General features: G+C 40.9%; 1 protein-coding gene across 1 annotated transcript; it reads right to left on the bottom strand.

Annotated features, from left to right (window-relative positions):
• On the bottom strand, nt 20,988–22,370 carry LOC109826526. Its single transcript, XM_020393557.1, has one exon. The coding sequence runs from the start codon at nt 22,368–22,370 to the stop codon at nt 20,988–20,990; it is 1,383 nt and encodes a 460-aa protein (XP_020249146.1).

Here is a 23,625-nt window from a genome sequence, read left to right as displayed (position 1 = left end):
TGTACCCAGCTATTTTGCTAGCGCATGGGAGACCTGTGAGTCTTCTCACTGCTATGGTAAGCTGCATGCAGAGCGGCTTACGGATGTTAACCTCCAAACTTCTCGGAGCCCCGGGCTTTAAGGTTGCTGGGAAGAAAGTTAAGAAGGCTTCTCCACCATGTGTACCAATGTCATATACGTATTTGGTGGCCTGGTTCGTATTGCATTGCCCTTCATTGATGACGGGAGTATCTGAGGGCGATGATGCTTATGTTCCCTTTGTACAGAGGTTGGAGTCGGCCACGTGGACTAATTCTTATATAGTCAGGGCTCGACAGCTTTTGTCTCGGGGAGACAATTATAAAATTTTCTGTTGTGCCCCTAATTTTAACGGAGCTGATGAAGAGAATGCCAGCTTTTTAGATATTCTTTTCAAGGGTTCGTCTTCATTAGAGGAGGGCACTTTCAGATGGCTTACACACCTTCTAGATTCGCCAGACAATTCGGATATGATCAACTTTATGTTGGTAATCCTAATCCGGCATTAGCCCAAATCGGGAATCTGTACGAAGGGGCTCGTGCGTGGTTCTTCTTCTCTGCCGGAGGGACTCATGCACACTTTACCTTACCCAATTCACCGCCTGGCTGTTCTACCGTTGCGGACTTTCGCGACTGGTTTGATGAAGTTTCTCGAATCCAAGAATACGATATTCATACTTCATGCATAAGCGAGATTCGGGAATTGTATAAATCGAGAAGTCGTTCTACCAAGAGTCGTTTACCAGGAATAGAGGAGTATCTTTCCTGTGAACAAGAGGCGGCCAGAACAGTTGAAGCCTCACAGGAGTTGCCTACCATTGAGCCTTCTGGGGAAGAGATTCATGCAGGGACTGAAGAAGAGTTGCCAACTACGGATTCCCCTGAAGATAAGGCGGCTGAGGGAATTCCTGTAGAGACTCCTACTCCTGAACTTCGTTCTTTAAGATCGGGTAAGAAGGCCCTTACTGCGGCAGAAGAAGATGAATATGACAGGAGAACTCGCAAGAGAAAGCCTGTCGCCGCCAAGAACTCCAAGAGGGCTAAATTGATGGGGGACGCAATGAAGTCTGCACCTATTGGACTTCCCGAGAACAAAGAGGCTGTCGCGCCTCAAGATGCTCCTCCCGATCTTGAAATGACAACAGATGAGCAGGAACCGACTACCTCAGTCTCAGTGTCAAATACGACCGAAAAGTTATCATCTGAAGCTGCGCACACCTTCACTCGCACTGATTACGCGAATTGTTTTATTTATCCGACTGCTCCACCCCCAAGCTCGGAAACTTTGAGGGACCTCATCAAACAATTAGAGCATTGGATGCAAATGACTATCGACATTGTTAGTCTCGGGGACGTGAGTTTCAAAGTTTTTGAACCCCATCTGCTGGAATGTCTTGCCAAGATTAGGAGCCAGGGGAATGCAATATGGACCGAGAATTGTCACGAAAGCACTATTATTCTGGAATATGATTTGGAATTCCTTTCGAAGCTACAGCGCAATGACACATGGCTAGAAGTGGATCAAGCTTTGTCTCAAGCCAGAACTTTGCAAGTATAGCGCCAAGAGGCTCTTCAGAAGAGTCTGTCCGAGACAGAATCTCATATTGCCAGCCTGCGTGGGGAACATCTCCAAGTACAAGTGGACTTGGGAAATTTTGCTGTGGGCCTCCGGGATACTGCAGCAGAACTTACTCGTGCTGGTGTTGAGCCACCACAGATAAACGCCTAGTTAGCCGGCGACATGGAAGTTCTAAAAGAGTTAGTTACTTACTGCGACGGACTTCTCAACGGCTATTACGATGAACTTGTTGCTGCTGACAAGATTAGGCGAGAGATTGCAAAAGCAACAGCAAATGAAGAGGAGCTCAAGAGCAAGATAACAGATGAAGTCAAAAAGGCCCGTGAGGAGAAAATATCAGCTTTGAAATCTAAGCTCAAGTCTTTTAGGCTGATGGGCCCCAACACTTAGAATTTGAATTGATTTTAGCGGAGAGAATAAGTTTGTATCATTTTCATTTCGATTGTCTTTAACTTGTATTCAAATTAACAATATTGAATGAAAATGATATCTTTTTGGCTTTCATCATCTCTTTTGTTGAAATCTGATTCAGGACAATAAAAAATAATGCAAATGCTATCGAAATTCTCTTCATTAATTATTTAGAATAATTCCAGAAAATTTCAATCGTCAGAGGTGTAGTGTTAACATGACGAAATACAAGATAGAATTACACTATAAATAGGCAACCCCCAGCCTGATTTAGCTGGGGTTTAGGGGGCTACATGATTTACGGGAAATATCTCTTAAGGAACTTCCCATTGATTGGCATCATGAGCCTGTCTCCTTTTTGATCAATGAGGCGATACGTTCCGTTTGAATAGACTGATTCTATTACGAAGGGCCCTTCCCATTTAGGATTGAACTTCTCTTTGGTTTTGTATGTCATCACCATGGGTCGTCTGTTGGCCAGAACTAAGTCGCCTTTCTTGAAAATCCGTTCATTGACCTTTTTGTTGTAAGCTTTGGAAATACGGGCTTGATATAGCTCAATCTTTTGCTAAGCTTGAAGTCGTTTGTCGTCTAAGGCTTCAAGTTCTTGTAGTCGTCGTTGATGTTTCTCTTCTTCTGTTAGTCCAGTTGTAATTGCGACTCTCAGGAAAGGGATTTGAATATCAAGTGGTAATACAGCTTCGCAACTGTATACCAAAGAGAATGTCGTAGCTCTTGTAGGGGTCCTCACCGTTGTACGATAAGCCCACAGACATTCACCGAGTCTTTCATCCCAATCGCGCCGGCTCTTGGAAACAAACTTTTTGAGAAGCTTCACTATGGTTTTGTTGAAAACCTCTGCAAGACCATTCGCTGGCGGATAATATGTCGTAGATGCGACACTTTGGATTCTGAATCTGTCACAAAATCTCTGAAACCCAAAGCTGACGAATTGTGTTCCATTGTCGTGCACTATTCGCCTCGGGACTCCAAAATGGCAGATGACATGATGCTTGATGAACTTAATTACATTTGAAGTCTTGACTTCTTTCAATGGGATTACCTCCGCCTATTTGGAGAAATAGTCGGTCACAGCTAGAATAAACCGGTGTCCCTTGGATGTCGGAGGAGAAATTGGTCCCACAATATCCATGCCCCACATTTCGAAGGGCGAGGACGCCGATGTGGGGTATAAGTTCCCCGGTGCTTGGTGGATGAAGTCCCCATGAATTTGGCATGCGTGACAACGTTTAGTGTAGTCAACTGCATCTGAGAACATCTTTGGCCAATAATAGCTGATTCGTCGGAGGCGATCTCCTAATTTAGCTCCGGGCTGATGAGTTCCACACATTCCGTCGTGAGCTTCTTTGAGGGCCTCTCTTGCTTCCTTCCGAGAGAGGCATCGAAGCAAAACTCCATCATGTGACTTACGATACAGGACTTGAGATACTGCATCATAGTAGAATCGGAGGGCCTTTCGTTTGATAGAGGCCACTTCCTTAGGGTCATCGGGTAGAATTCCGTACAGGACGTAATCGATATATGGAAATCTCCAATCCCTAGATTCGAACTCCATAGAGGTTGTACAGACTTCCCCTATCATTGTCTTGTCTGAATTTTCCTCCATAGGAATCTTGGAAAAGTATAGTTTGCGTCCCGCGACTGGAATCATTGTTTCAGCCTCCGGCGGCAATGCTAACGAAGTTGCTAAGGAGGCTAAAGCATCTGCATACGCATTTTGAGCTCGTGGTACATATTCGATAAAGAAACCTTCGAACTTTTGAGCTTGCTTTAGCACTGCGAAGTAATACGGGATCAAATCCTCATAACGTACTTCGTATTCCCCTCGAACTTGATTAACAATGAGCTGAGAGTCACCGTAAGCCTCGAGGTACTGAATATTAAGTTCTTCAGCAAATTACATTCCTAATAGCAGAGCATTGTACTCGGCTATATTGTTGGTGCAAGGTTCGATTAAGGAAAATCCTCTCGGGATTACGTGACTGTTCGGGGAAATGAGTACGACCCCCACTCCTGCGGTAATTGCTCCATGAGGATTTTCTCTAGACGCACCGTCGAAGAATAACTTCCACACTTTCGTAGCCTCTTAAGTAGTGCAAGCTTCAGTGACTTCGTCAGGTAATTCTTCATACAACTTAGACGTTCCCGATACTGGGTGATCGGCTAAGAAGTCTGCTAGTGCTTAACGCTTGACCGCCTTTTGAGGCATGAACTGCATGTCGTATTGCGACAATAGAATGGCCCATTTTGCAAGCCGGCAATTTAGAGATGATGGTTTCGTCATCAGAACTCTCAAAGGATTCACCTTAGAGATGACGTGAATTGTTTGTCCAACTAGGTAGTGTCGTATCTTTTGAATTGCGAATACCAAGGCGAGACATTCTTTTTCGACCGGATTATACCGGTGTTCGGCTCCCATCATGGTCCTGCTCATGTAATAGATGGCTTGCTCTTGACGTTGATCGTTGTTCTGGGCTAACAAAGCCCCTAGCGAATGGTCCATGGCTCTCACGTACAACAAGAATGGTTTTCCTGATATCGGGTCCACGAGAACTGGCGGTTGAGTGAGATACCTCTTAATCTCCTCAAATACTTTTTGACACTCTCCATCCCAGACAAAGGATACTCCTTTCTTCATGATCTTAGAGAAAGGTTGGCAACGTCCTGAAAGATTCGATATAAATCTTCGAATGTAAGCCAGTCTGCCTTGCAGACCTCTAAGCTCTTTGAGATTCTTCGGAGGCGGCATGTCTTGGATAGCACGCACCTTCTCCGGATCCAGAGAAATTCCCTTGGAGGTAACGATAAACCCCAGGAATTTTCCGCTCGATACTCCAAGGAATGATTTTGTCGGGTTCATCTTCAGCTGATGTGCTCGCATGATCTCGACCATTGTCTTCAGATCTGTAAGATGATCACCTTTACATTGGCTCTTTACTGCTATATCATTAACGTAGCACTCGATCTTCTTTCGTAGGTGTTCGTGAAAGATCGTGTTCATTGCACGTTGATAAGTTGCACCTGCGTTTTTTAGGTCGAAGGGCATCACTGTGTAGCAATAGACCCCCAATAGTGTTCTAAAAGCAGTGTGTTTCTCGTCTTCCGGGTGCATCTTGATCTGATTGTATCCGGAGAATCCATCCATGAAAGACATCCTTTCATATCCGCAAGTGTTGTCGATCATAACATCTGCGATAGGAAGCGGAAGCTCATCCTTTGGACAGGCTGCGTTAAGGTTACGAAAGTCGATGCATATACGGACCTTACCGTTTTTCTTGGGCACTGGGACAATGTTGGCCACCCAGTCCGGATGTTACTCTTCCCTAACGAAACCTGAGTCTATAAGCTTTTTCACTTCTGACTCAATTGATTCCATGATCTCTGGACGAAACCTGCGTTGTTGTTGTTTAACGGGTTTTGCATCCGGATCGATGTTAAGACGGTGCATGGCAACCTTTGGGTCAAGGCCAGGCATATCTTCATTATTCCAAGCAAAGACATCTATATATTCTCGGATAAGAGATATAAGGTCCTCTTTTTCGGATGATGATAAATCTTTGGCTATAAAGATAGGCTTGGGGTTAGATTCATCTCCCATATTGACCTGGATCACTTTATCTTCAGTAGGTGGTTCGCGATGTTCGAAGCACATATCCCACAAGATGTTGAGGCGTTTGATCCAACGATCATTGATTGATTCAATTAATCCTTCATCACCCATTGCGTCTTCATCTGGATGACTAGTTGAAACCATGTTCACAGTCAGATTTTTAAAGAAGGGTCCGACACTAATGTCAGATTCCCAAGAAGATGTTCCGGATGAATGGTTCTGACGCAGATAGTTACTGACTTTGTTTTCTGAAGTAGGGGGAGTTGTAACGTAACCCACGCCCCTTCCGGTTTTTTGATAGTAGTCCGGAGGTTTTCCTTCAGGAGTGAGAGACATTCGGATCGGTGTTCGTCTTCCTTTTCCAAAGTTCAAACCCTGTTTCTCATTAAAATTATACCCCATTCGTTTCATTAAATATATAGAATTGGGTTCGTGATAATGGAATTGGGGCACTCCGTCATCTTCCTCTGAACTTCCTCGTTTGAGTGGTTCGGGTTTGACTTTACCAAAACAGATCGGCTTTTACCCTTTCCTTTTGGATGGGACTTTGAAGAAAGCCTTTTGTGCATCTTCTACTTCTTCATCTGAAGCGAAGGATGACTGGATTGGCAAGATGAACGATGCCTCTGTGCACAGTACGTGCCATGGGTTTGTACCTGCATTAAGATCATTCTCTATTTGTTTATTTTTAGATGAGACATCAGACAAGTACGCCAAAATAAAATCTTCATTAATACACCACTCGCCCTCGCTCGGTACATTATTATTACTCTCATCCTAACCCATTACATCGAAGTTTAATTCCCATGGACAATCTTCATCAGGATCTGGTTCAATATCAGCTTCGTTACCACTGTCCACATCTTCTTTCTCCTGGGACTCCAGATAGAAGACGGAGTCGGTGTGGAAATTTTCCACTCCGCGGAAGGGGTATTTTTTCGCAATTAAGGTTCGAACTTTCCCCTCGTCGTTGGCATATTTCATGACCTGATGCAGAGTAGATGAGACAATACGGTTTGCATGTATTCATGGTCGTCCTAGCAAAAGATTGTAGGACGTGTCCGCATCTATGATGTAACAAGTCACTTCGGACTTAAGATCTCCGATATGGCATCTGAGCTTGATCTTTCCCAGGGGTCGAGTGCTATTAGCGTTGAACCCGAAGATGGTAGTCTGGGTGGTGTTCAGTCGGTGCATAGGAATCCCTAAGACCTGCATGACCCTATAAGGCATGATGCTGAGCGCTGAGCCTAGGTCTACTTGAACACGACTGATTTCGGAGGATCCGATATACCCCGTGTAGTATAGTGGTCTGTCATGCTTGTGTTTGACCTGCATGTCGTCTTGCGTGAACGATATGCATGGTAAACTTCTCGCCGCTTGCAAACATTGCCGACAAGTTTGATCTTCAGAAGCGTCGGGAATCGGAGTGACTTGAGTAATAAAGCTCTCCGTATTCTTTAAGGCTTCGATCAGAGCCTCCTTGGTAGTTTTGGATAACCTCAAGAGTTCATATAGGGTGATTCTGGCCGGTATGTTGGCCAACTGTGCCATAACATTGAACTGGAAGGGAGCGCTTGATTCTCCAGATTCCTGGTGGAGGTTTTTGTTGAATCGGAGCTCCTTTTGTTTTCCTTTATCAACTGGCTTTTTCGGGATAGAACCCCCAGCGTCTTGGGACTGTTTTTCAACCTCTTGAGCGTTTTGGCTGTAATCCCTCAAGTAAACTTTTCCTGACCGAGTGCCAGGGTTGTCTCCTGGGTATGCTGCCAGGGCAATCCTCTCTTCTTCTGAATCAGTAAGAGGTTTGAGGTGGTCATCATTTTTAGTAATGGAGGGGCTAATCATGTTGGAAGACTTAGTCTTGCCTCCCTTCTTTTTGGACGAGGTGTTCGTCTATTGTTGATCTCCTAGCAGATCAGGGTGGACCCACATGATTTCCCCTTTTGAGGTAGTGAGGGGTACGAACCCCCTGTCTTTCTGACTATGCAAGTCAGCATTCTTCAGGTGTATTTCTCCCTTATAAACGAGAACGATGCCATTCGCAGTTACTACTGGGGGGAAGTCACCGAATTGGACCGCTATCATATTGGTGGATACGGTCTTCTGCTCGGGTTTCAAAGTGAGCACATTAGCATTTACCAAGTTCTGCAAAATGTCTTTGAAGACATAGCATTTTTTGGTAGGATGTCCAAGGAATCTGTGATAACGACAATAGTTAGGGTCATCCACCTTTCCTGCTTCATCCGGCTTCCTGACTTCAGGCAACTGCAGCTTGTTGTTCTTTCGAAGCAATTGGAATAAGGTATCTACATGCTCCTCTTTAAACGAATACTGCTTGGACGCTCTTTGTTGATTTGGCGCCTTGCCTTGCTTAGTAGGCGGTGGTACTCGCGTGTAGTCAGCTGCTAAAGTCTCCTTTCCCTTAGACCGTTGGGCGTTGTTCTGATTGCGTTGTTGTTGCGGCTTGGGTTGTGGCTCTTCTTCAGCTTTAACTCGCGCCACTATCTCTTCAGCTTGTTCTCCTTGTGAAACTAGTTGTCTCCAGGAGCGACATTCCGCTACCCCCATCTGAGCAAGGAGCTGGGTCTGCAGGTTGTGCCTGCAAGTTTCAACCAAAGTTGATTGGGTCATACCTGAAGGGCATCGCAGTGTCATGCTACGGAATCTCTCAACATAGGTCTTGATGGACTCTCCTTTCTTTTGCTTAGTGGCGAGAAGAGTCGGGACTGAGACCTCTGTGTCGTCCTCGAAGAACCTGGCCAAGAATAGCCTTTCCAGGTCTACCCATTTCTGGATAGATCCGGCAGGTAGTTTCATAAACCATTCGAAAGCGACACCCTTGAGGGTACCGATGAATAGCCTGGTCAGAATGGCGTCGTTCGCTACCACATCTCCAGTTTGGGATTTGAAGTAGTAAATGTGCTGATTCGGCGACCCTGTGCCATCGAACGGTTGCAAGGTAGGGGCCTTAAACTTCGGTGGGTAGGGAGCTGTATCCCACTCAGCAGGGTAAGGCCGCACCACTCCTTCTTCACGGAGCTCGCTTCTGTTGGCGATTGCATTGAGTCGAGCCTCCAGTTCATCCACTTTAGCGGACTGAGGATACAGCTCTTTTTCCATCTCCTTCTCATTTTCAGAAGATGAATCCAAGTTGTGAGTCTCACGATCTGAATGTTCGTGCGCCTTCTGCTTTCCCTTTGACATAGTTCTCCGGGAAGACTCAGGTTTTTGCCCTTTTTCAGCGAGAAGCTGGGCCAACATCTCCTTTAATTGGAGAAGTGTCTCCTGTTGCGTCTGGAGCATGACATGATGTTCGTCCACTCTTTTGGCTATGTCCTCGGGGTTTCCCGTCATGTAAGCAGAAACCTCTTGTGCTCCGACAGAGTTTGAAGATTGAGATTCGGCTATTGCCGAATGTTCATCACTTGTTGTAATGCCTTTGGCTAACTTTTGATAGTTAACTGGGCGGATAGCTCCTGTCCGAATCCGAGTACATCGATATATTCCCTCGAACTCATCACAAATTTCCCGAACAGTCGGGGAATGACTTTTTTGTGACTCATCAGAATCGGTATGTGAGGTTTTCCCTCGGCCAATCATATTGATAATGACCTGAGGGTATTCTGGTTCGGCTGTCTTCTTTCTGTTTCGGTGTTGTCGTTTGGCAGGCCTAACGACATTCGTCAATCTGTCGAACATAGACTGCCGAGGTGTGGAGGCGCAACAGTGGCCTTTTGACAAGACTGCCGATATAAGCCTCTCACATTGGCATGAGTGAGCTGCTTATACTGTTGGTTTTCCTCTCGACAATAATTCCCGCAAATCAGGAACTTGGGAGAAAACTTTCCCCGGGTGTGGAGGCGGAGATGGAACCCCCTGCCCTTGGGTGGGTGCAATTGGTTCTTGTCGAACGTGGATTTTGAAACCATGCTGACTTTTCTGAACTTGGCGGACCTCTTGAAGATCGCGTTCTTGAAGAACAACGCTAGGGTCGCGTTCTTGAAGAATAACGCGAGGGTCGCGTTTAGTTTTGTAAACATTAGGCCGAGGCCTATGTTTAAATGATGAAACAGACCTCTGAGGGTCATGTTTTGGTTGAACGCGCCCCTGAGGGTCGCGTTTGGTTGGTGAAGCAGACTCTTGAGAGTCATGTTCTGTTTGAACGCGCACCTGAGGGCCGCATTTAGTTTTGGCAGCTTCCTTCTGAGGGCTGCGTTTTGAAGGAACAACGCGCCATTCAGGGTTGCATTTCAGCTGTATCAGCCGAGGCTCATAGTCGGGCTCATTGCCACGAAGCGAACGTTCTGTTTTTGGAACGCTAGGCTCGGGTAAAATTTCAAAAATGCGATCTTCGCGTTGGGCCAACATTCGGCTTTCACGCAGGTGTGCTCGTCGTATGGATCTTCTCCGTCTGCGAGCAGCGTTCTTCTTGGCTTGTTTCAAAGCCTTAGCAGCAGCGTCGTTGACGTTTACGGAACTCGTCTCCTCTATAGGCCGTTTATGGCCTGAAGCACATCGTGCTGACGTGGATGTGGGCTCTTCAACCATCAAAGCTAGTTTAATCTCCTGGCCGAAGGAGAGGGCTTTCTTCGGCATTTCAACAACAGAGTTGATCTCTTTGGAGATCTTGCGGACATCACGTTTAGCCTTTGGGCTAAGCGATCCAGAGGATAATGCTTCCTCATACTTTGCTTGATCAAACTCTACGACGAGAGTTTCTACAGTCGTTCCCATGAGGTGGACGTCGGACTGCGCTACCACTTCTTCATCGGAAAAGCTAGTCCCCAGCGGAGTCGCTATCTTTTGTATGTTGGAAAAATTTGTAGTAAAAAGACAGTGAAAGAAAATTGATTTCTATTCTCTCAAAATCGATTACAATTTGGATTCCGATTATAAAAGAGAGGAGAATGAATTTGATTCTCCCCTTGGATTCCGATTATAAAAGAGAGGAGAATGAATTTGATTCTCCCCTTTGTTTAAAACTGGGTTCTTCACGGTGGCGATGGAGTGCCTCCCTCGAATGCTCGCGTCAAGTTTGCTCTCCGTTGATGATCCGACGTTTTGCTTCACTGGAACGATGTCTTCTCCTCACGATTTGACGTTGTGGAGAACTTGCGTAACAAGTTTGAAACTCTGGACGAGTTGATAACTCTGAACGAGTTGGAAACTCTTGATAAAGAGTTGATTTGAACCGAGAATCGGTTCTTAAGCCAAGGCCGAAGGCTTCAAGGAATGCTCCAAAGGATGAATGCCGATCTCTCCCTTTGCTGCCAAGTCCCAGATCCAAAAATGCCAGCCGAAAAAGCCTTGAACTCCGGACCAAAGAAGCCAACCCCAAACTCAGTTGAGTTTACTCGCTTTTATAGGGGATTAAGGGGGTGTAACCGCCCCTTAAATCACTCCTAAGTGGGGTGTAACCGCCCACAAATCATGGGAACCGGTTTTGGAACCATTCAGCTCATGTTTGAATGAGTCAAACGCCCACGTTGGCGTTCAGGACCCTAACTCCATATTTTAGACTGGAGACGCGGAGTTGGGTACCCGCTGGGCATTGAAAAACACGGGTCTGACCCCAGCGTTTTAATGTTGTAACGCGGGTCCGACTCCAGCATTTTAATGTTGTAACGTGGGTCCGACACCAGCGTTTTAATGTTGTAACGTGGGTTCGACCCCAGCGTTTTGATATTGTAACGTGGATTCAACCCTCGCGTTTTATTGTTGACACACGGGGAGGACCTCCGTGTTTTGGTGTTGATACACGGGGATGACCTCCGCGTTTTGGTCTTAGAGCGCGGTGATGAGTTCCGCGTCTTGCTTTGGAGAGATTATCAACAAGTAATCTCTTTTGTCATAGCGTTGCAAAGATCATTGTCTTGTAATCTTCATCTTGGCTCCTTGAGAATATGAGAGTCGTCAGATTGTAACTCCTGATGTTGATTGTGAATGCTGTTGAACTAGAGCTCTCATCGGTTGTCGTGAAGATCATCAGATTGTAACTTTCAGCGATCTATGTGAAAGTCTTTAAATTGTAGCCTTCTGAAAGTCGTCAGATTGTAACTTCCATCATCGGTGTTTGATGGGGGATAAGCTATCTATTATGATTTTTAGACAGCCTACAATAGTATCAAAGACTAGAACATCCTAATACCAAAAATGAAAATTCGAATAATGGATAATTCTAACCATATGATATACAAGCAACATGCATATATGAGCTTTTGTATGTTTACAAAGTGTTCTATTTTTGTACAGTGGTAAGAAAATGGGTGTTTCACCACTAATCTTAGACTACAGAGTTTTTATTGAATTTGTATATGACTAACGAGTTCAAGTTCAACAATCAAAGATGATTTAGACCCTTGTTAGCTGTTAGCTTGCTTATAGACTAGTGCTATTGCATTAAATGTGATGTTGAATTTTCAAAATGCTATCAATGCTTATAGACTAGTGCTATTGCATTAAATGTGATGCTGAATTTTCCAAATGCTATCAATGCTAGCATCGGTTAAAGGATGTCAAATTTTTTATAATTTTGAGATAGAGTCTCTCTTCTGGGTATACAAGTGTTATAGAACATATGAATATTTCTAATTTCTCATGCACTAATCTTTCGTCCCCATGTTTAGGGAACTGTGATATATGATAGTAATTATTACTTGTCTTTGACCTCGAACGTTCATTTTTACTGACACCCTTGTGAATTTTGAAAGATTATATCTCTTGATTCTTTAAGTATATTTGCCCAGAAGGCAAACACTTTAAATTTTCTAAGACGTGAAAAATTAAATGCCTTAGTGAAAAAATATTCACTTTTCTGGGTAATCCCTGAAAGATCGCTTTGATCTATGAAAACCAATAATTTGATCGAAAAGTTCTTTTCCCCATTCCACCCAAATAATATTGTACTCCAGCAGCAGTACATGAGCCAAGAATTGTACTTAGCATTCTGAATTGATATCTACATTAGTAGTCGTAGAGAAGCACAACCAATTGATGATTAGAAATCACAATGTCAGACTAGTTGGCTTACGAGTTGTGTTTGTATCACATGCTACAATTCAGAAAATTACTTATACGCGTGGACAAGGGGAAGGCTATGAACATAGTAGGAGATCTTATCCTGTAGCCATTTTTTGATTTTAAATCCTCGACTGAATACAATTCAACAAGTAACCTTGTACTCTTACAATAGTACAACTAAAAATTATATTAAGCGTTATGAACTAATCCTTCCTTGCATTAGTAGTTGTTAAAAACACAACCAGCTGTTGTGAGAAACCATAATGCAAGTTTAATTGGTTCAGTCGTAGTGCCTAAAGCACATGTCATAATTCAAACTAATATTCATATGCTTGGACGAGGGGGAGGTAATGGATCTTATCGAGGTGGTCAAGGTAAACTATTTGGTTTCTCTATATTTGGATTATATACATTTATCAGACAATTTTAATTTATCTTGATTTTGCTTTAAACTCTTGTGAACCTATGTGGTTTTTATTCATGTGTGTATATTTTAGAATTTGTCTGACCTAAAATACACCATGTTTCGATGAGTTTGAGATTTAGGGACCCAAATTCTTTTAAACTCTGGCATGAGCGATTGGGTCATCTTGGGCAAAATATGATTCGTCAGATTTTCTTAAATTAAATGGGGCATTCAAACCAAATCCGACCAACTGCATATCACAATTTTCCCCCTTTATCTAATACGTGGTGAAGAAGCGAAACATTTTCCATCTGCGTATTCTTTATTTGTAGTCCATGTTTCAATATCACCACCATAGCGTACCTCTATGGGACCTCGGTGAAGGTACATATATTATTTATGAAACTCCGTTAATAATTTAGTACATATGGCCCATGTTAGGGGATCAATTTATAATTTGGTACGCTGACTGTATTTTTTTTATTGAAGATCAATTCTCGACATTAGGGGGATATTAGTGCCCAAAATACAAAATAATGTTAAGAAATTCCATTGGTGAAAATGATCTTCAATATTTATATCCACGTACTAGTCAAACTGAACCAGAAGTTCACATGATAATCTGCTAAGAAATGAGTGACTAAGCCCCATATTCATGTTGAGTAGATCATTGATGATTTGATATATCAGAAGCATACTGTGCCAGAAGCATATAAAACATGTTAGTGTAAAAGATAAAAGTCTGCGGCAAACTAAATTCTATATAGAAAGATAGTCACTCCCATAACCTCCGGAAGAGGTTCATCCTGAAGATGGAATCTCTAGTAAATTGCACGTGCACTTGATAACCACAATACTGGAGATGTGGAACAGCCAAATTCAATTGTTAAGGGAAATGACGAGGATTTAGTTGACATAAAATAAGAATTAAAGTGGCCACGAATTTGTGAAAAAGGAGAAATATATAATAGAAATATAAAAGTTAACGACAACATAGTTGCCTCTACAGTTGCTCTTACTATCTCCGAAAATAATCTGGATCCAGAACCTAAGTCGGTAGTAGAGTGCTTGAAGCACTCGGACTAGGTGAGATAGAAAGTGGCAATTGTGGCTGAGCTGAACTCGCTAAAGTATTTTGAACTTGTAGTTCATATATCCCTGCAGGATATAAATGGGTCTTCGTAAGAAAAATAAATGAGAATTGTAAGGTGGTGATATATAAAGTGAGATTCATAGCTCAATGGGTTCACGCAGAGACCCGGTATCGATTTAGATGTAAAATATTCTCCTATTAGTGATTGTATTATGTTCCGCAAGTTAATACATGGCAGAAACTATGAATTTATATATGTAGTATATGTACGTCATGACCATATTTTTATATGAGTCATTAGACGCTAATATTTTTATATGAAAGTCCCTGATGGACTTAAAATTTCTCAATTAAGAGAAAAAGAGAATCGCAACATGTATATCATTAAATTATAAAGGTCGTTATACGACTTAAAACAGTCGGGTAGAATGTGGTATAACCGACTAAGTGAGTTCCTCCTGAAGAGGAGATATGCAAATAATGATGTCTGCTCTTGTGTGTTTATAAAGAAATTCAAAAATGGCTTCTATATTATATCATTCTATATTGATGATATAAATGTTATTGGAACGCACAAGGAGCTTACAGAAGCTAGCTCATGCCTAAAGACATATTGATGATATAAATGTTATTGGAACGCACAAGGAGCTTACAGAAGCTAGCTCATGCCTAAAGACGAGTTTGAAATGAAAGACTTGGGAAAAACCAAGTTTTGTCTCGGCCTGCAGATCGAGCATTTTCCCAGAAGAATTTTTTCTACACCAGTTAACCTACATGAAAAAGGTTTTGGAAAGATTTTATATGGATAAATCTCATCCACTTAGCACACCAATGGTCATCCGGTCCCTCAAAGTGGATAAAGACTCATTTAGATCCATAGAAGATAAAGAAGAAATATTAGAACCAGAAGTTCCCTATCTGAGCGTCATTGGAGCACTTCTCTATCTCACAAATTGCACCAGGCCTGATATTGCATTTGCGGTGAACTTACTAGCAAGGTATAGTGCTTCTCCGACAAGGAGGCATTGAAATGGCGTTAAACATTTCCTTCTCTATCTTCAAGGTACAAAAGATCTTGGACTATTCTATAATAGAAACCAAGATATGACATTGGTGAACTATTAGAACGCTGGCTACATATCTAATCCCCATAACGCCAGATCCCAGACTGGTTATGTTTTTCTCTGTGGTGGTACTGTCGTTTCTTAGAGGTCAGTTAAGCAGACCATGGTGATTACTTCTTCTAACTGCTCAGAGATTATTGCTTTATATAAGGCCTCACGAGAATGTGTATGATTAAGATCGTTGATACGGCATATTTGTGGCTCGTGTGGTCTAGCGAAAGATGATATTACCCCCATTGTCCTTTATGAGGACAATGCAGCTTGTGTTGCACAAATGAGCAGTGAATATGTAAAAGGAACTATGACAAAACATATTGCGCCAAAATTCTTTTATCCACGAGCTCCAAAAGAATGGTGAAATCACCATCGAAAAAGTTCGCTCAAGTGATAATCTTGCAGATTTGTTCACTAAATCTCTGCCTACATCAACTTATGAGAAATATGTTCACAATATGCAGAGACTTGGAAGACTATCTTCTTTAGGGGGAGCAAATTCCTAAAGAACAATCCTAAAGATTAGGCCCTGAAGGTCTATTATCATATATGCCCCTTTTCGCTAAGTTTTGTCCCACTAGGTTTTTCTTAGCATAGACTCAGAAGATTGTCATCATCAGGGGGAGCGAATTTTCAATGCAATCCCGAAGATTGCGCCTTGAAGGACTATAGTTGTACTCTTTTTTCCTTTTGCTAAGTTTTATGCCACAGGATTTTCTTAGCGAAAGGTTTTTAATGAGGCAACTAATGTAACACAAGTTTGGATCCCGAAGATCTATAGTTGTACTCTTTTTTCCTTTGCTAAGTTTTTATCCTACATGGTTTTTCTTAGAGAAAGGTTTTTAACGAGACAACTGATGTAACAGAAATAATGTATGTATGTCATGTACTCTTTTCCTCGACTAGTTTTTTTCTCACTGGGTTTTTCTAGCGAGGTTTTTAACGAGGCATTGACATCATGTAGTAATGTCCTAGGGAGAATGTTGTAAATATAAATACAATGAATGTGAACATTGCTAGAAGAAGTCTCTTCACCTACTTGTGACTTTTAGTATTCTCTTCCACATCTATATAATGTACTCCATGGAAGACAAAATGTATGGAGGAATGAGGAATAAAATGAGAATTACTTTTCTCCCTATTTCTTCTCTTGTCTATTTACATTTACATTTGATATTTGATTCTTACTGTTGATATATATGATGTATGTAAATAGTACAACAAGATTACAACAAAAACGAAAATGTCCCTCTTAATCATTTTGATAATTATTATATTATTTACTTCCCTATGACACTATGCACAATTGGACAAAGCTTTTCTGGTTCTATATCCATCTAATAGCAATCATTAAGTATTTGCCAATATTTCGGTGAAAAAATATTATCATAATATTGTTTCCTTGGAATTGTAATACAACTTCCCAATAATATAACAAAATATTCGCTTGTTGTCTATAAATATTTGCTGCATCTACTTGATTTTAGTGTAGATAGAATTAAAAGATGAGGAAAAAAACAAATCAAAAGTACATTTTATAAGGAAAATTTAATATTATTCAACATTACCACTAGTTTTTAATATAAAATTCAATTAACGAGAACTTGCAATATTTTGGTTTTTCAATCTAAACACTAAGGTACCGTTTGGTAAAGGGTTAAGTGATGGGTTAAGGAGACTTAACCCCTTCTTAACCCGCCAAACACAAAAAATGTATATAAGGGTTAAAGTGAGTTAACCCTTCATAATTTGCCAAACATAAAAAATATAAAAGGGTTAAGCTAACCCCTCTAGAGGGATTAAAATGAGTTAACCCCTCAAAATGAGGGGTTTACTAATACTCCTATTGATAGGGCAAAATCTGCAAGCGCACAGACTCGTTGTAGCTATCAAGGTCGATCTCACAGGGACTAGGGTTAATTACCAAATTTCACGTTATTAGACTAGCTAAACTAATGAGTAAATTAGAAGAGATAAAAATTAAAAGAAATAAAATAATAACTAATCAGGTGGAATTCAATATAATGAAGGACTAGGATTTGGGTTATCACCATAACTTAGGTGTTCAATGATGAATTATTTCAATTCTTGGTGTTGGTTTAAACTAAAAAGGGTGAATTAGCCTAAATTAATCTAAAGCCTCTTTCAAGGTCTAAAGATCGTGCCTAATTAATCTCAATTAACCTACTTTCGTGGAATCAAGATTAAATTAAACCCATTAAGCTTTATGCTAATCCAAATCAAATCCCCAAGGAATCTAGCCTACTTTCGTGGTTCGAGCTCCCTGCTTAATTTCTAGAGATCCGGTATTAATCTTCACCTTTCAGTCCTTCAATTAATTACCTATGATTGCTAATACGGTGATCAAGCGAATCAACAAAATTAAAACACTAGAAATTAAGTTCAAAAATTTAAACTTTCACCAAGAACCTATATCTATTCATCATCAATCACCAAAAAGTTGGGTTCTTTCCCAATCCTAGATAAGAAATCTACTCACACATGATTGGAATAAGAGAAGACATCAAATAATTATGCAAATCAATCATAAGAAGAAATAAATCAAAGAGAGGAAAGAATTAACCCGTCTTTCAATTGAAATCTTCAAAATAAGAACTTGCAATCCAATCTTCTACAAGAGATTAATGTCTTCTTTCAATACTTGAACCCTAGAATAGTTGCTAGTTGATGGCTAAAAGAACATAACAAAAGATATCCAAAACCCTAAGTCAAAACATCTATTTATATGTCCCCAAAAATCTGGAAAATAACTAATTCCCGCGCCACCGGTGTGGTCTGCACCACACCAGGGTGTGGTAGGGGCTGTTTTGCTGATTTTGTGCTTGTTTCTTCAGTTTTCGGTATTTTAGCTATAACTTTTGCGTCCTACCTCGGAATGAGTTGATTCAAGTTGCATTGGAATCCTGTTGAAGAGATCTACAACTTTTATCTTTTGAGTTTTTCTTGATTCAAACTACATCATGGTCGAAATTCCAGTTCTTCATACTCGTGCATCCATTTTCTTCACGAACCATGCCTTCGAAATGTTGTTGTTGCTTCAAACTCTTGTAAAACTTCCAACGATCATCAAATCTTTCAATCTTGAGCCAATACCTACATATAAGAACACAAACAACAGCAGTATCCTCGATCTAAACACGAAATATGCATTAAACACTCGTAAATCATGCTTAAAACACACTAAGATAATGCATATTTTACGTGTTTATCAACTCCCCCAAGCTTAGACTTTTGCTTGTCCTCAAGAAAATAGACAATAAAGAAAATAGGAGGAGTGGAAGCCAAATAGAGTAGGGATCACCCCCTCATCAATCCTTTAACCAATATCAAACATATCACAAAACAAATACTTTTCATCGGGACTTAACAAATCAATTTCCAAAACTCTCAACAAAATCACATTTCAAAATTTATTTACGATCACAAGCGTCACAAGTCAAGGATAGCCATCCTATCCAATTCTCAAGTCAAAGTAGGAAAAAGAAATTCATGTAACTAGCTTCCTATCACTAGTGGAGCGATACTTGAAAAATATTTGATCTCAAAGTAAGATCAATGACATCTACACAAACTCCATCATCTATTAAAGAACTTCTTCCAACTACTCCTTTTAGTATGCCATAATAAATTCTTTCGACACCCGCAATTACATACACCATAAAGATGACAACTTTATTCAAGTCTTTTTTTTCGAATTTTTTTTTCTTTTTTTTCCGAAAGAATTATGAAAAGGGAAGCAAACGCCTACTGTCACATCCCCAAGCTTACACCACATTACTCACATAACCCATTGTATCATAAAATATGCTCCACTACCTTAGGCAATGGGTAAGGAATAAAATCAGATTTTGAAGGTTACATATGTGGGTTTAATCAACAAAAATTAGGCTCATAGGCTCAAGGGGGCTAATCAAGGGAACAATAGTGCATGGTAGGCTATTTGGCAAATGTGGACTATAAACAAAAATGTGCCTCAATCACCTTTTATGCATACAAAAGTTATATGTGGCCTTGAAGAGATTCAATGCAAGTTCTAGTATCCTACACCATTGGAGAATATCACACAAGAAAAGAAAATAATGATTGGATATGTAATGCATCCAATTTCAGGCTCGGTTTTATTTGTCTACCAAATTTAATTTCCCTCTTGTCTCAATAGAGTAATGGTTATGATGCTAGCCACATAAACGCTAAAACCTATAAGACAAGAGAACATTCAAGTCTGGTTCTCCCATATTGTTAACTTGCAATCAAAAGCCTTTGAGAATCAGTTGAAAGATGGTATAAGAAGTTGCCAAGTCCCGATTAATAAGCATCTATCTAATTCAATGATCGATAAAGGTTAAGCATTCATGTCATCATCAGGAGATCATTTCCCTAATTGTTTTTGTTTTATTTTTATTTTTTTTGAATTAAGAAACAAAGCAAAAGAAAAACTAAAATAAAAGAAAAATAGGCAATTATAGACAGGCAATCAATGTATGAACAACCCACACCCCCAAGCTTAAGATCGACATTGTCCTCAATGTAAAAAGATAGAAATTAGTGCAAGGGTGCAGAGGACATACCAACTCACTAGTCAGAAGGAGGCGGAGTGGTGGCATCCTGGCGGCGTTGCCACTCATGAAAAGACTGCATCATATGGTGGATAGAATCCAGGAGTTGTCCCTGACGTTGTTGCTCTTGCTCGATGGCACCTACACGGTTAGTAAGAGAGGCAAGAGAAATATGGATAGCTGATAATTCCGCTGACCAATCAGGGTGATGGAAAGAGTTAGTTCCCCTGGTAGGCTCAGCCTGAATAGGGATCGGGGGTACCGTGTCAGCATCCTCAGCTGGTACAACCTCATGACCATCACAAATCACAAAATCAGATGTTAGGTAGGACCAATTGGCGTGAACATGGATGGTCGTGCGATCAGGATCAGGGAGTGGGAAAAGATAATTATCCTGAAAACATAACCATAACCTATTGCCCTTATTACTAATCAATTTCATATGTAGACAAGCATCGAGGTTAATGGACGCACTAGGGCTTAATGGATGAAGTCCATCTACAAATTCTCCTAAACCCATCCCGTAAGCTAAAGTGGTAATCAAGCCACCTAACACAATTCTTCCACTTGTTGCTCTCGCTGCACGACACATATGATGAATCATAAAAGCTCCAGTGTCAACCTTATGTCCCTCAACCATGGCACATAAAAAGTAGAGTTCTCTCTGACAGATGATTCCATCACTCTCGCCTCGACCAAAAATGGTAAAAGCCATGAACCTTTGTAAATATCTAAAGCAGGGCTTATAAATAGCAGAGGCTCGTGACAAGAAGGGATCATAAGGTCTTTGAGTTGTAGAGCGTGCGATAGAAATCCAAAAGGGGGTCAAGTTAAAAGTTTAAAAATTTTCCGAACTGTTTTTCTAACTTAGCCTTAGCTAACCTTTGGGGAAAGGGTAGAGGAGGCTTGTTGTAAAATTTTCCGAACTGTTTTTCTAACTTAGCCTTAGCTAACCTTTGGGGAAAGGGTAGAGGAGGCTTGTTGTAAAATTTTCCGAACTGTTTTTCTAACTTAGCCTTAGCTAACCTTTGGGGAAATGGTAGAGGAGGCTTGTAAGGAGCGGGGGCCACATATTTTTCAACTTTTTCTTCTTCTTGTGTTTGAGTCTCATTATCCACATCTATCACATTTTCATTTTTTTTCTTCATGATGACCATCCACCCCATCATTTTCCTTCATCTTGGGTCCCTCATATTGTTTTCCACTTCTAAGAGTTATAGCATTCACATGACTCCTGGGATTTGTCTCGGGTTGTCCAGGTAGCATGCCTGAAGGCCTAGAGGAAGAGCTAACATTTTGTGCCAATTGGGTGATTTGTGTCTCTAACATCTTGTTATGCGTAGCTAGGGAATCCATCTTAGAGGCCAATTGTTTTACTACCTCATTCGTGGTTTGTAGTTGTTGCTTAAACTCTTCATTCAATTTCGACTGAGTTGTCACAAACTTTTCCATCATATTTTCCAAATTAGACCTTTGGGGAGGGAGATTAGATTGGGGAGCACGAAAACCAGGTGGACCAAAATTAGATGCAGGCATGGGATTTCCAGGTGGGTTTCTATAAGAAAAATTAGGATGATTCCTCCACCCCGGATTATAAGTATTGGAGAATGGGTCTCCCTTCTGATTAAAGTTATTAACATAGTTAACTTGCTCATTACCAGAAGTATCAATGGATGGGGGGTTTCCTAATTGACATTGAAGTGCAGAATGACCCACATAGCCACATATCTCACATGAAATTGAAGTAGACGCCACAGAATTAATACTCAAACCTTCAACTTTCTTAAATAAAGCATCAACTTTAGAGGATATATGGTCTAAAGCATCTATTTCATACTTGCCTCCTTTTGATGTCTGAGGAGCACGCTCGTTCGCCCATTGATAGTGATTCTGAGCCATGTCTTCAATGAGAGTGTATGCCTCGTCTATTGTTTTGTTCATCAAAGCTCCTCCTGCAGCAGCATCAACAGTCATCCGTGTGTTGTAAGTGAGCCCGTTGTAGAAGGTGTGAACAATTAACCACTTCTCCAGTCCATGGTGAGGGCACATCCTCAATAATTCCTTGTAGCGTTCCCAAGCTTCATAAAGTGACTCTCCTTCCTTCTGTACAAAGCTTGTGATCTGGTTCCTCATCTGTGCTGTTTTACTTGGAGGAAAATACTTTGCAAGAAACGCTCTGGACAATTGATCCCAAGTGGTGATGGACCCAGCTGGCAATGAGTGCAACCAAGCCCTAGCCTTGTCCCTTAGAGAGAACGGAAATAATCTGAGTCGAATAGCATCATTGGTCACTCCATTAAGTTTCAAAGTGTCGCAATACTCCAAGAAAATCGATAGGTGGAGGTTCGGGTCTTCAGTAGCACCACCTCCAAACTGATTATGCTGAACCATTAAGAGCAGTGATGGTTTCAGCTCAAAGTTATTAGCTTCAACATTGGGCCTTGTAATGCTTGACTGTGTGCCTTGAGCATTTGGGGCTGCGAAATCCTTAAGAAGCTGATTTTGATCTCCCATCGTAGCTTGTTCTGTGTTCCTTTGCTCCCTTATAGACCTTCTTATGTTTGCAAGAGTCACCGATAGTTCAGGATTGTTTTCGTCGTTTACTTCTGTTTGATTCCCTTGCATAAAAGAAAGTGAGAAGCAAAGAGAAATAAAAAAAAATCTAGTCTAGCTTAATAACGTAAGTACTCAATATTAACACCGTAGTCCCCGGCAACGGCGCCAAAAACTTGATAGGGCAAAATCTGCAAGCGCACAGACTCATTGTAGCTATCAAGGTCGATCCCACAGGGACTAGGGTTAATTACCAAATTTCACGTTATTAGACTAGCTAAACTAATGAGTAAATTAGAAGAGATAAAAATTAAAAGAAATAAAATAAAAGATTAAATTAAACCCATTAAGCTTTATGCTAATCCAAATCAAATCCCCAAGGAATCTAGCCTACTTTCGTGGTTCGAGCTCCCTGCTTAATTTCTAGAGATCCGGTATTAATCTTCACCTTTCAGTCCTTCAATTAATTACCTATGATTGCTAATACGGTGATCAAGCGAATCAACAAGATTAAAACACAAGAAATTAAGTTTAAAGATCTAAACTTTCACCAAGAACATATATTAATTCATCATCAATCACCAAAAAGTTGGGTTCTTTCCCAATCCTAGACAAGAAATCTACTCACACATGATTGGAATAAGAGAAGACATCAAATAATTATGCAAATCAATCATAAGAAGAAATAAATCAAAGAGAGGAAAGAATTAACCCGTCTTTCAATTGAAATCTTCAAAATAAGAACTTGCAATCCAATCTTCTACAAGAGATTAATGTCTTCCTTCAATACTTGAACCCTAGAATAGTTGCTAGTTGATGGCTAAAAGAACATAACAAAAGATATCTAAAACCCTAATTCAAAATATCTATTTATATGTCTCCAAAAATCTGGAAAATAACTAATTCCCGCGCCACCGGTGTGGTCTGCACCACACCAGGGTGTGGTAGGGGCTGTTTTGCTGATTTTGTGCTTGTTTCTTTAGTTTTCGGTATTTTAGCTATAACATTTGCGTCCGACCTCGGAATGAGGTGATTCAAGTTGCATTGGAATCCTGTTGAAGAGATCTACAACTTTCATCTTTTGAGTTTTTCTTGATTCAAACTGTATCATGGTCTAAATTTCAGTTCTTCATACTCGTGCATCCATTTTCTTCACGAACCATGCCTTCAAAATCTTGTTGTTGCTTCAAACTCTTGTATAACTTCCAACGATCAT

This window comes from Asparagus officinalis, chromosome 10 (assembly GCF_001876935.1).
Source record: "Asparagus officinalis chromosome 10, Aspof.V1, whole genome shotgun sequence".
NCBI lineage: Eukaryota > Viridiplantae > Streptophyta > Magnoliopsida > Asparagales > Asparagaceae > Asparagus > Asparagus officinalis.
The sequence above is the reverse complement of the archived record's forward strand: the minus strand, read 5'-3'. Positions and strand labels throughout refer to the sequence as shown.

Coding starts and splice junctions, on each gene's coding strand:
- LOC109826526 (XM_020393557.1), bottom strand. CDS start 22,370: ATGGGAGATCAAAATCAGCTTCTTAAGGATTTCGCAGCCCCAAATGCT.